The sequence below is a fragment of the Myotis davidii genome, unplaced genomic scaffold, assembly GCF_000327345.1.
Source record: "Myotis davidii unplaced genomic scaffold, ASM32734v1 scaffold120, whole genome shotgun sequence".
Classification (NCBI taxonomy): domain Eukaryota; kingdom Metazoa; phylum Chordata; class Mammalia; order Chiroptera; family Vespertilionidae; genus Myotis; species Myotis davidii.
Genome location: NW_006294778.1, coordinates 3,450,503 through 3,464,154, shown reverse-complemented (window position 1 = coordinate 3,464,154; position 13,652 = coordinate 3,450,503). Strand labels below are relative to the sequence as shown.

Genomic DNA, 13,652 nt, shown 5'->3' with positions numbered 1-13,652 from the left:
TTCACCTCCTTGAACAGAGGTCAGCAAACATTTTCTGTAAGGGGCCAGATAGTGAATCCTCTGCTTTGTGGGTCATGCTGTCTCTGTCTCTGTCCTGACCACTCACTTCTGCCGTTGTAGCCTGGAAGCAGCTGTAGGTGAGACTTAATGAATAGGCAAGTTCTACTAACTTTACTTATGGACACTGAAATTTGAATTTCATATTATTTTCATGTTTCATGAAATATTGTTCTTTTGATTTTTTTTCTCTACCACTTAAAATATAAAAACCATTCTTAGCTCATGAGTTAAACCAAGACAGGTAGCAGGCTGGGTTTGGCCTGTAGGCTGCCAATCCCTGCTCAAAAACATAAGCTCCACAAAGGCAAAAATTTTATTGTTATTGTTGATTCTCCAGTACCTGGTGTGGTGCCTGGCTCACGTTAATAGTTGTTAAGTGATATAGAGAATTGGGTTATGGGGTTCTTTTCAGACTTAGAGTAAATGTAGATCATTATGGTGGACTCTGGCAATTAAAAGAATAAAAGCTCCATCTTGTATTAAAAACATGTCCTTTATGCCTTGGTCAATGTGCCTCAGTTGGTTGGCTCATCATCCCATGCACTGAACAATCGAGGGTTTGATTCCGGCCAGGGCACATACCCAGGTTGCAGGTTTGATCCCCAGTCAGGGTGCTTAGAGGAGGCAACCAACGGATGTTTCTTTCTCACATTAATGTTTCTCTCTTTTTCTCTCTCTCTCACCCCTTCTCTCCCCCCCTGCCCCCTCTCCCTCCCTGCCCCCTCTCCTTCTCTCTCCCTGTCCCTTCCTATTTCTCTAAAAATTAAATAAGAACATATCCTCGGATGAGAATTGAAAACAACAACAACATGTCCTTTGTGTTTCAATATTGTGCTAAATATTGGTTGTTCCCAATGTTTTATTGTAACTTTTTAGGGAAATAAATTTCTCATGTGGTGTTTTTTGCAGGACGTGGCCTTGTTTGAGATGAATCAGTCTGATTCAAAAGACGAGGACAGTTCTGAAGAGAATTCACAGGACAGTTCCGAATCCGAGGACGAAGATGACAGCAGCTCTTCTGAAGTCACCGTAGATAACATCAAGCTTCCTCATTCAGAAGACGGAAAAGGCAAGATAGAAGTCTTGGACAGCCCTGCCAGTAAGAAAAAGAAACAGTGAAATAAATGATCCAAGAAGCGGGTGATCTACGCCTGCTAATTCTGTGGAAAAGAATGTGGCTTGCTGGTGATTTTGCATTTCAGGTCAATGGTGCTTTTATGTCACATTGGATGTGTTTTGTTTCTTAGAGAAACAGAAGCTGACTTTTAAGTAGTTAGAATAGGTAGCATTTGGGGATCTTCTAAGAGAAGTCTGCCTTTGACATCATGCTGAAGAGATTCAGTTTAGAAAGCTTAACTATTTTGGGTGGTGAGTGAATTTTTTGGCATCTTTTTTCTTCAGCATAGACTTCAGACTTACCAAGCTTATTTTATTTTTATTTTCTTATTGATTTTTTTTAGAGAGAGAAAGGGGGAGAGAAACATTAATTCGTTGTTCCACTTATTTACGCACTCACTGGTTGATTCTTATATGCTTGTATGTGCCCTGACCGGAGATTGAACTCAACCTTGGAGTATCAGGATGATGCTCTAACCAACTGAGCTACCTGGCTAGGGCTTCAAACTTATTTGAAATTAAAAATGTGAGTCACCTGTTCATTTTAAACTATCTCAGATAAAACAACCTAGGTCAGTGGTCGGCAAACTGCTGCTCGCGAGCCACATGCAGCTCTTTGGCCCCTTGAGTGTGGCCACGAAGTTTCAATCGCACTGTACGTGTGTGCCCGCATGTGGTATTTTGTGGAAGAGCCACACTCAAGGGGCCGCAGTTTGCCGACCACTGACCTGGGTGGATTTTTTTATTATAACATCAAATTTATTTCTTAGCATCAAAGTGAGGGAGACATTTTTAAGAGAAATCCCTTTATAATAAAAAGAATTACCTAGATTTAGCTGCCCTCAGGCCTATCTCCTCTTGTTTAAAAATATATTTGTTTCCAGTTTGAGCTGGGGAGCTGGTTCTCTGTGGGTTTAATCACTGTCGGTACCTCTGCAGCCTCTCAATGGCTACAAAGTGTACTGGTTGGAAAAATTCACGTTTTGTTGTTGTTTCTTTTTTTCATAAAGCAGATTTTTTTCTCAGCTACACAGTTGCTCACGGTTTGAAACCTATCAAATGTAGAAACTAGGGACACTGCAGGAAGAAAATGGCACAGAATAAAAAACAGGTAACAGCTGTTTTCTCATTCAAAGGCAAAACGGTCCACTGAAGTGGACTTTCTGCTTCATTCTTGACCTTGTTAAACTGTTTCAGAGCTCATCAGCCATGGGGCTGGCTTTGCTGAGGATATGGGTATTTTGTCCTCTAATGCTCTAGAGCTTTCTTTTAAATATTTTTCTCTTATTCCTCACACTAGCCTTGTAAATACTCTAAAGATAATCCCCAAGGTTCTTTCTGGTATTTCCCATTGGAAACTGGAACCACATCTCCCAGACTGTGCCTCATGGGTGCAGGAAGAGGCTAACAGATCTGGAAATAAAACTTCTGAGCTGGAAAGGTTATTGTGTTAAACTTCATAGCGCCAAACACACTGTGATGAATTATTAGTGTAAATATCTAAAGATTGTCTTCTACCAGATAACGTATTCCGCTACATTGTGGGAAGAGTTGCATTTGCCTGGTTCACTACTTAGCATGGTGCGCGGTACACAGTAGGCATTGAATAAATCAATTAACAGGGGTATGAGGACATTTTAAGCCATGGTAGGCTGCTCCAGGCAGGGGCATATGAAGGTGTAACTTTACAGGAAATACATATCCAAGTAGAAATAGACAGAATGATCAGTGAAAGGCTGGTCAGTCTAGAAATACATAGTATGTATAATTTAAATATTTTCTCCTGCCATGGCTATCGCATATAATAGGCTTCCTATACAGTTGAGGAACTTAACTAAATTCAAGTCCTCTGGATATTTTTATAACACAGAAGAAAAAAGAAAAAATTTAACATTTACTGTATGATACAGATGTCATTTTAAGCAAGTGTAAAATGTAATAGTTAATGTACAATGTCAGGACTGGCTAATTTTAAACAAGGTTAGAGTCTAGCCTCATATAATGTACTAAAATAAAATTCTATATGGATTAAAGATTTAAATATAAAGAAAGAAAGTTATAGGGGTTCCATACTAAAATGGAGAATATTTAATAATGTAATTGGGCAAAAGCTTTTTTAATAAGTAGAACATTAAAGCCCAAAGTTAACAAAAGAAATAGAAAGTTTGTCCACATAAATATAAAAAACCTAGTTGGCAAAGAAATTTAAAGGGCAAGGGACCAATTGGGGGAAATATTTGCAACATAAGACAGAGTGCCATTAGTATAAACAAGGCTCTTACAAATGAGTAAAAAAAATCAATTTAATATTTCAATATTGAGAAGACCATAGGACTTAAACAAGTAACAAAAGTGTTCAACCACATTTATCAAAGAAATGCCAATGAAACCAAGATTGTATTTCTTACCTATCTGCAGATGAAACAATAACACTTACTGAGCCCTTTCTGTGTGTCAACCACTATTTTTTTTTTACTTTTAAGAGTTACCGTCATTCATATGTATGTAAGAATTTATTGAGTTGTACATTTAACATTCATGCACTTTATGTATGTTATACCTTAATTAAAAGGCTGTTTTGTTTGTAAACAGTTTGCCTTACAGTCTATTGGAAAGTAAACTACTGTTGTGCTTTGGTTGGTCTGACCCTGTGCGCTCTGCCAGATGCTGAGGTGAGAGATAGATGATGGCAGCCACTGGGAGAACAGCTCTGTTGATGAAACATTCTCTTCAGACTTGTAGGGTAGTGAATCGTCTATGGCTCTGTGACAGTTAGAAATCGCAAAATTCGGTGTAATGGTCTCTGACACAAAAATTTCATTCTGAATGAATCTGCCATCTGTTCTCATAACACTTTAATCACACATCAAATATTATTAAAAAATGCCTTGCAAAGTAGTTTGTGGTTTGTATTCTTGTGCTTGTATCCACTACTATGGTAGGAAAGACAAGGACAAATGCTGAGTCTTACTTTCATCTGTATTTCCCTTGGTGCCTAGTATATATAGTGCCTTGCATTCAGTTGGAACGTACAATAAATGTTCATTGAACTATTTTTTCTCTCTTTATGTTAATAAAGTAATTCATCTTAAATATCAGTGGTTCACAAGCTTGGGGGGACGGGGGGAAGGATAAATATGATTGCTAGACTTTTCCCAAAAGTTTAATGTTGAAATCTTTGTGGTTGACTCCTCACCATCCATTCATGGGAAAATCTTGGGAGTGATTGGTTTGGGTATGGATGTGGGATGTGAACCTTCCCAATAAGGCATGAGCCAAGTCCTGTTAGTAGACTTCGGGAAGGGCAAGTATTTCTCATTCCTAACAAGGAGGCACATGAGGAGCTGGGTCCTTTCTGGAAAAAGAACTCAATACTTATAACTGCATATGATTCCTGGGATTCCCATCTAGTGGCCATAAATGGAGTCAACTCTTGAGGTACAGTCAGCACACCAAGAAGAGCAGAGAGAAGCAAGGACATCGAGTCACTGTGTCGCATAACTCTAGATTGAACTATTGCTGAATTTCTTGTTTTGAGGCAAATTTTCTTACTGTTAAAAAGAAAAAAGGCCACCACCTTATGAGATACTCTGCTGATACCCATTCCACAGATGAGAAAACTGGCGTGGAGATGCTAAGCAGATTTCCTATGGCTTCACAATAGGTACATTTGAGTTCACTCACACACCTCGCCATCATCGGCCTGCTAGTCACTGTGCTGTGAGCACAGGCTCTGAAGCCGCCTGGATCAGAGCCCAGCCCAGCCACACCTCAGTTTCTCCATCTGTCAATGGGAATAACAGTATCCCTACAGGGGTCTTAATAAAATGAGTTAATAGATAGCATATGCTGAGAACAGTAAATGTATGCTATAGGAATAATACATAATGGGAGCAAAAACTTTGGGGAAACTTGGTGAGATTAAAGATTCCTACATCCTTTGACTAGGAATTCCACTCCTAGGACTGTATCCAATTAAATAAGTATGGCTTTGTTCACAAATTTCTATATAAGAGTTATTGTGATGTTTAAAATAGCAAAACGCAAACCTAAATATTCCACAATAGAGAGCATTAGTATAAACAAGGCTCTTACAAATTAGTAAGATAAAAGCCACTAAACATGCAGAGGAACATTTATTGGCATAGAAAGATGCTTACAGATGGTTAAGTGAAAAAGCAAGCAACAAAGTCATGTACACTTATTATATTGATTCTGTAAAAACAGTATATGGCTAGAAAAAGTCTGGAAAATCTCAAGTGATACCTGGTTATTTCTGTGTGGCGAGTTTATGGTGAGTCTTACCTTCCTGTTTTACATATTTTTACATAATTCAATATTACTTAATTATTTAAAAATCCACTTGGGTATTATTTGCAAAGTAGTAATAATAATCCACCCTATCCATAATGTCTCATGGATGATGATATTCTGGTCCAGGTTTCCCTCAATACCTATTATTTTCTTGGATGGGTGGTATGGGGGAACCAAATTTGGTTCCTCACCCTGTCTCTACCTATTTCCACAAAAGCTCTTGCAGATAATGTCCATTCTGCTTAGTTTTTTAGTTTAGTTTTTTATTTTAAATATATTTTTATTGATTTCAGAGAGGAAGGGAGAGGGAGAGAGAGATGGAAACATCAATGATGAGAGAGAATCATTGATAGGCTGCTTTTTACATGTCCCTACTGGGGATCGAGCACATAATCCAGGCATATGCCCTTGACCAGAATCGAACTCAGGACCATTCAGTCCATAGGCTGACGCTCTATCCACTGAGCCAAACCAACTAGGGCTAGTTTATTTTCTTAAATATATTTTTATTGATTTCAGAGAGGAAGGGGGAGGAAGAGAGAGAAACATCAATGATGAGAGAGAATCATTGATCGGCTGTCTCCTACTGGGGAATGAGCCGGCAACCTGGGCACATGCCCTGACCGGGAATCAAACCGTGACCTACTGGTTCATTGGTTGATTCATGCTCAACCACTGAGCCACGCTGGCTGGGTTAGTTTTTTAGTTGGACATTGAATGGGCCTACCGTTCATTACCCAGGCCCTGACTTAGGCATTGGCAATAAAAGCTACATCAGCTTGGTTAAGACCACCAGCTTCATTGCTTAAGTGCCTGCTCTGCCACTTAAGAGCTATGTGACTTGGGCAGGTTACTTAACCTCTTTCATTTGAAAGCAAATACTTATTGAGCTTCTCCTACATAGTAGGCACTAGAGATGCAGCATTGAACAAAAGAAGCACCTGTTCATGAAGCTTACATTCTAATCGGGGGAGATTGGTGATAAATAAATCAGGTTATGATAAATGTTATGAAAATAACATAGGATGAGGAGAATAAAGAATGACAGGGCTGATGAGGTATGAATGTAGGTACATAGGTGCTAGAAAGAGTAGTGAGGGAATATATTTCTACTGACGTGATATTTCAGGAGAGACCTAAAGAAAATAAGGCAGCCAGCCAGGAGGTGGTGTGTGGGGAGAGAGTTTCAGGAAGAGGCAGTGGCCTGCTGGCGCTGGCTTGCATTTAATCTGATTACATGCACCTCTTCCCAAACTTGTGTTCAGTGAAGTCGAATTGATGGCTTGAAATCAGCCTTGATGAGAGCATTTATACACAGAAATCAGCAAATACTACGAATTCTCCCCACTAGAGAGCCATTTGTTAAATATTTACCAGCACACAACTAGGGAGAGGGAGCAGTAAGTGCAAAGGCCCTGAGGCAGGAGTGTTCCTGGTGTGTTTGAGGAACATCAAGGCAACCAGGGTGGCTAGACAGAATGAGAGGGAAGTGGTTAGGAGATGAGGTCAGAGGTAGCCAGGACGTCATAAGCCATGAAAGTACACAGGGCTTCATTCTAAGCAAAATGGAAGCCATTGGAACAAAGGTGTGACACCATCTGACTTATGCTCTGAACAAAACCATATGAGGAGGAATCAGGAAGACTAATTTTATCTAACTCAGCAATAAGTTAGATAAAAGAAGATGATGGCTTGGTGGTAGAGGTAATAAGAAGAGCACTCAATTTATTCACTTTTTCAGATATTTTGAAGGCTAAGTAAGATAACATTTAAAAAGTGCTTAACATTGGCCTAGCACACAGGAGTCCAGCAATAGATGATAGCTGTTTTATTATTATTTTTATTTTAAAATATATTTTTATTGATTTTAGAAAAGAAGGGAGAGATGGAAACATCAATAATGAGAGGGAATCATTGTTCAGCTGCCTCCTGCACACCCCTCAATGGGGATTAAGTCTACAACCTGGGCATGTGCCCTGATGGGGAATCAAACCTTGACCTCTTGGTTCATAGGTTGACACTCAACCACTGAGCTACTCCGGCCAGGCTGTTGTTATTCTATATACTGACAGAATGCCAATCCTGGAGTGAGGAGCGGGTGTTCATATCTGGTTAGGAAGGCAAATAATTTTAGCAACAAGTGGTAAGTACTGTGTTCTAGACAAGTGGGAGCATAGAGGAGAGACACTTTGGCCAAGTTGGGGGTAGGAAGGCCAGGGAGGCTGTTTGAGAGCGGCTTTAGCAAGGGCCTGGGGAAAGGGAATTAGAAGAAATGTACAACTGCTTAAAGTGTCTACACCTCCCCAGTTCGGTGACAAACAGATCTCAGCTTTATCCTTCAGCAAAAGAATCAGTGATCTGAAGGAACAGTGATAACTTAATTACTCGGTGTGTTAATTAAGTCACCCAGGAGTCTGTGGATCGTTAGGTTCCAACTCATAGTCACTGGTCATTTTATGAATTCCATGGAGCCTTTGATTCTGATCAACAGTCAGATTTACAAACTCCAGCCGGTAAGAACTTTAGAACTCGCTGTGAAGAAAGAACTTTTTAATCTGAGGCCCAAGCATGGGCTTCAGGAGGTCTGGAATCCCGTGAAGACATTTACAGATTTCTGTGTGTACAGTGAACTTGGGAAGTAGAAGTGAAACGGAGCGGATCAATGTTTATCAAATTCTCAAGGAAGTTTATGGCCCCAAGAAGATGAAAAGCACTGCTACTGAGAGTCACATTAGAAGGTAAAAATAGCCTAGAAGAACGGGCACGTTTTTGTTTGCCATCTCATCTATCATGAAAATATTTGGTAACATGATATTTTAAATCATATGAAAGCAGTTCAAACACTGCATTTAAAAGTGGTTCCTTTATAATAAGGCCTTTGTCATTTATGCAAATATGAACCCTGAGAACCTTCATTCCAACTGAGAACTTCAGTTGTGCCAAGCTCAGATGGTAAATGAGCCACCATATAATAAGAAGTGCTTTTAGACAAGATTTGCTCTGTTGGCCATGCCAGGATCACCTGATAGTCTTCCTTTTGAGTGCTTTCCCGTTTTTGATTTTATTATTATTTCTTACTGATTATTGATTTCCTACAGCTCCCTGATGTAGGCTGCCAGAGTCTTCATAGTAACAACCATTCCCTAAGGCAGTGATGGCGAACCTATGACACACGAACTCATTTTTTGGGTTGATTTTTCTTTGTTAAATGGCATTTAAGTATATAAAATAAATACCAAAAATATAAGTCTTTGTTTTACTATGGTTGCAAATATCAAAAAATTTCTATATGTGACATGGCACCAGAGTTACGTTTAGGATTTTTCAAAATGCTGACACTCCGAGCTCAAAAGGTTCGCCATCACTGCCCTAAGGGCTTCTTCAAAGCCAACGAGATTGCCAAAAGTACTTTAAAAGGAGGAATAATAGAAGTGAATTGCCCTGACCATCTTCTAGTCCAGGGGTGGGCAAACTTTTTGACTAGAGGGCCACAATGGGTTCTTAAACTGGACCGGAGGGCCAGAACAAATGCATGGATGGAGTGTTTGTGTGAACTAATATAAATTCAAAGTAAACATCATTACATAAAAGGGTACGGTCTTTTTTTTTTTTTTTTAATAGTTTTATTCATTTCAAATGGGCCGGATCCAGCCCGCGGGCCGTAGTTTGCCCATGGCTGTTCTAGTCATACAAGAATGGTGATCATTTACCTACCTATTTATTTTTGCCTGACAACAGGCAATGAATGCTATGAATCATGTGTGAATTGTAATAATTCCTGCTTCTTGAGCACAGGCCATGGCCCAAACACCTTGTTAAGTGTATTATGTGGATGATGCCATTGGATCCCTCCAACACCCCTGAGACAGGGACTTTACCTATTTTACAGATTCCAAACCTAGGCTCTGAGGAGATAGGTAACTAACTTGCCCAAGATCACACAGCCAGTGAGCAGCATAACCAGTAAATAGAAAATGGAAAACAAGATGTCCTCTGGAGGTTGGGTGAGCTGCAGAAAGGAAAGCACCCCCTTTCCCTGGGCCATCGTAATTTTTCACCTGTGGCATTTTCCAGTGCTGCTGAATCGGGCACCGTGTCAGGACATGGATGAGAGAAAGCATACAGGAACCCGAGATTACTGAAAAGGCTTGTAGGCAAATGAATTAATCCATCTACTTAATATTTCTCAACATATTGATTAAATAGTGATGGTGGAAACAGTTAACTTTTATTGAGTGTTTACCATGACAAAGCACAGTGTGAGGTGCTTTACTTACAGTATTGCGTTGAATCCCTGTCAAAAAGCTCCTGAGGGAGGCATTACTATACCCATTTCACAGATAAGGAAGTTGAGGCTCAGAGAAGTTGCATAAGTTTCCCAAAGTCACATAGCTAGTAAGGTGGTATGATATGGACCAAGATCAGCCTCCAAAAGCTATGTACTTTATGCAATAGTGGGGGTAAAAGTAGGTTTACAGTTGTGACTATGCAAAACAGTTATTCTAGTTGTGTTATTTATTAATTATTGTATTATTTATTTGTATTACAACTGTAAACCTACTTTTGCCCACACCTAGATATCATATCATAAAATTTACTTTAAAAGCTACTGACAGGTTGAGTGTTGTCCACCCCTGAAAAATTAAAAGCTATTGACTAGGATTTAAACTATTTGGGGTCAGAGGTCATGTCATTAAATTGTGTATACTCCTCGGGACATAATATAGTACCTTGTACCCAGTAGGTACTCAAGAACTGTTTGTGGGTTGATCACCCATCACAGGGGATTGAAAAATAGAACATCAAAGGCACAAAAATATATCTTATTTCAAAATATGAAAAAATAAGATATAGAAGGTGTATAGCTCAGGCACAGGTGTAATGCTTAGATATGAGGCCTGAGGGTCTCATGGTCCACGTGTGACTCTTTGGCTCGTGGCTGACACCGCCTTCCTCAGCACACCCCGCCCTCTTCTGCATGTCGGGAATGGAGCTGTGGTGCTGTCCGCCGAGGGTTCCCTGGTCGTGGCATTGCTCTAATATTCCAGCGTCACCGTCTTGGTTTTGAGGTATTCGTTTAGCGCTTCCTCACCTAGGAAAGAGAAAAACTGTTGGTGGACAGTGTTCGTAGGTGGCTGTGATGTCACCAGACTTTCAGATGTGGGTGTGGGTGTCTAGGTCACTAAGCAAATAGAATGTGGCCCAGACCAGTCTTTCTCAAACATTAAAATTCATGTGAATCACCTGATGATTCTGTGAAATTACAGCTTCTCATTTAATTAAAAATGGTCTAGGTCTCACCCTTGAGTTTACTGTGTGTGTCTCTCTCTCTTTAAAATAAGTTTTTTTTAATTAAATTTTTTTTTCAATTACAGTTTACGTTTAATATTTTGTATTAGTTTCAGATGTACAGCATACTGGTTAGACAATCTTACACTTTACAAAGTGTTCCCCCTCCCAATATTTCCAGTACACACCTGGCACTGTACATAGTTATCACATTATTATTGACTACTAGGAGCTCAGTGCACTGCCCATAATGAGTTACATTTTGGGCTTTCTACAAACTCCAAATCCAAGTTCCCAGATCCCCAGAAAACCCTGCCGGTTGCAGTGTTGACCCTGAAAACTTGCCAAGCAACTCAGAGATAGGATTTATTCTCGGAGATAGCTGGTTATTGCCCTGTATCCATTTTTCCTGTCTTGGTTCCCATGAACACTAAACCAAATTCATGCTGAAGGTCAAGTAAAAAACCAAAAACCAAAAATGAACCTATCTTAGTTAAAAGATATTGTCGGAGGTTCTTTTTCCTTTCATCGTTACTCTTCTTTTAAAAGGAACTACTTTCCCACACTATTTGTGTACTTCTTTGTATGTTCAAAAGAACGTTTAATATTTTCAAACATTCATAGTTGCCCTAGCCGGTTTGGCTCAGTGGCTAGAGCATTGGCCTTCGGACTGAAGGGCCCTGGGTTTGATTCTGGTCAAGGACACGTACCTCGGTTGCAGGCTCAATCCCTAGCCAAGGTCGGGGTGCGTGTGGGACATAACCAATGGGGGTGTCTCTCTCACATTGGTGTGTTCCTCTCTCTGCCCCTCGCCCTCCCTGCCACTCTCTAAAAAATCAGTGGGAAAAATATCCTTGGGTGAGGATTAATAAAACAAACGACTTAGTGCCAGAATGCCCTGTAAAGCCAGAATGCCCTTTGAAACAGTACATGGGGCTCTAGCCGGTTTGGTTGTGAAGTATGGTAGGAATTATCCCAGGTGGAAACTGCAGTTTAACTCTAACCCTACTATTTGGCTTAACAATAGAAAAGTTACTTTGATTTTCTCAATTGTATGAGTCATCCCATTCGATTGAATGCCGTATTGATTGTAATGTGAATATCCCATTGATTGTGATCTTACTGGTTTTGGAAAGCAAATTCCTCTGTACCTGGGAACCAGGACAGCACAATTATCTCAAGACCCTAGTGTGCTAGGGGCAGGGACCGGGGGCATAGTGTGCTAGGGGCAGGGACCGTGGCATAGAAAAATTACTGATTGTCTTAAGAAACAAAGTGTTATGATATGCTCCAGCCAGGTGTGACCCCGTTTTCCTCCTGAACTTTCACCCTGCCAGTTAACGCTTTGTAGTTTTTGCAAATAAAAGCTTTGCTGCACACTCGGTCGGGACTGTAGTTATGAGGCTCCCTGCGAGGAGGTATGTGCTGCAGTCGCTGGCCAGCTTAATAAAGGCTCCTAAATTTAAATTCTGGTCTATCTCGCTGATTGAACCCATAACAGTTGAAGGGTCCCGGATTCAATTCTGGTCAAGGGCATGTACTAGTATGTTGGCTGCATGCTCGATCCCCAACCCCGGTGTCTCTCTCACATTGATGTTTTCCCTCCCTCTGTCTCTCCCCTTTCCTTTCATTCTCTCTAAACATCAATGGAAACATAGCCTCAGGTGAGGATTAACAACCACCACAAAACGCACAGTACGTGGGTGTGGCATGAAGCACAGAGCAGACTGGATGTGGAAACACAGGAACGCACAGGAGAAAAGCACAGCGTACCTAAGTCTTTTCCAAAGCCAGATTGTTTAACTCCGCCGAAGGGGGCTGCCACGTCTGTCTTGTTGTACGTGTTAATAAACACGGTCCCCGCTTCAAGCTTCTCACTAATGTACATCGCTTTGTTTATGTCTCTTGTGAAAACCCCCGAGGCCAAACCGTACTCTGTATTATTTGCTCGCAGCAACACTCCATCGATGTCCCTACGAGATGTTTTTAGGAAGACATAAAACTTCATTAAGTGCAGGGCACAGCACTCCCATTTATGTTCTAAAATTTCCCCCTCAGTGCTAGAAACAAGAACACATGATTGCTAACCTGCTTACATTTTTATAAATGAAACTCTGTAGGCTTATACCAAAAGAAAACCCAATGAAATATTACAACTCCAGTATTAACAGTTTCATACATGTCATACGGCACCATTTAAAATCTGATGTGAAATCATCTTGGGGGAACCTGGACAAGTGACTTCCTCTTCCCATGCTTTCGTTTATTCTTGTGAAAATGGAAATAATAATAATAGCACCTGTCTTGTTGTTGTGAGGATTAAATAAGTTAATAGTGCCTGGAACTTAGTAAATGCTCAATAAAAATCGGCTATAACGCCCTGGCCAGTGTAGCTCAGTTAGTTGGAGCATCATCCCATATACCAGAAGGTTGCAAGTTGGATCCCTCTCCCTCTCTGTCTCTCTTTCTCTCTCTCTCTCTCCAGGGAACACATGTTCCTCCAACTCAGGATTTTGAATGAGCTCTTCGTGTACTTATGGCCCACTTCCTAACCAGACTGGAAGCTCCCAGAGGGCAGGGATAACATCTTGTTCCTCTTTACACCGTGATGTTGCATCAACAAATGAGAGGGAATTCAGTTACTGTGTTAATTCAACAAAAGGAGAGTAAAATAATCCTTACATGGACCTCCTGATTTCCCGGCCATTTGTCTCAGTATGTACTCACTTCCGACATGCCTGTCACGGTGAATCTCACCTTTCTGAGTGTCATCCTAATGCTTAGAAAGGCACAAATTCTCTACAATATGGTCAGTGGACCCAAGCCAAGTATCTCATCTGGTGCTCCGGCAAAGAAACAGAATCCTTTCCAAA

General features: G+C 40.5%; 2 protein-coding genes across 2 annotated transcripts in view; one reads left to right on the top strand and one right to left on the bottom strand.

Annotated features, from left to right (window-relative positions):
• LOC102772886 (chromosome unknown open reading frame, human C12orf45) overlaps positions 1–1,225 on the top strand; it is a 6,689-nt gene extending 5,464 nt beyond the window's left edge. Inside the window, exon 4 of the mRNA XM_006769340.2 lies at positions 970–1,225. Coding sequence (XP_006769403.1) covers positions 970–1,179 — 210 coding nt within the window. The 3' untranslated portion in view covers positions 1,180–1,225. The remainder of the gene's footprint in view (positions 1–969) is intronic.
• A 9,069-nt stretch (positions 1,226–10,294) lies between these two features.
• The window catches only part of ALDH1L2 (aldehyde dehydrogenase 1 family member L2), a 62,766-nt gene continuing 59,408 nt past the window's right edge, over positions 10,295–13,652 (bottom strand). The window contains exons 22-23 of the mRNA XM_006769392.2: positions 12,553–12,752; positions 10,295–10,582 (exon numbers count right to left, since the gene is read on the bottom strand). Coding sequence (XP_006769455.1) covers positions 10,527–10,582; positions 12,553–12,752 — 256 coding nt within the window. The 3' untranslated portion in view covers positions 10,295–10,526. The remainder of the gene's footprint in view (positions 10,583–12,552; positions 12,753–13,652) is intronic.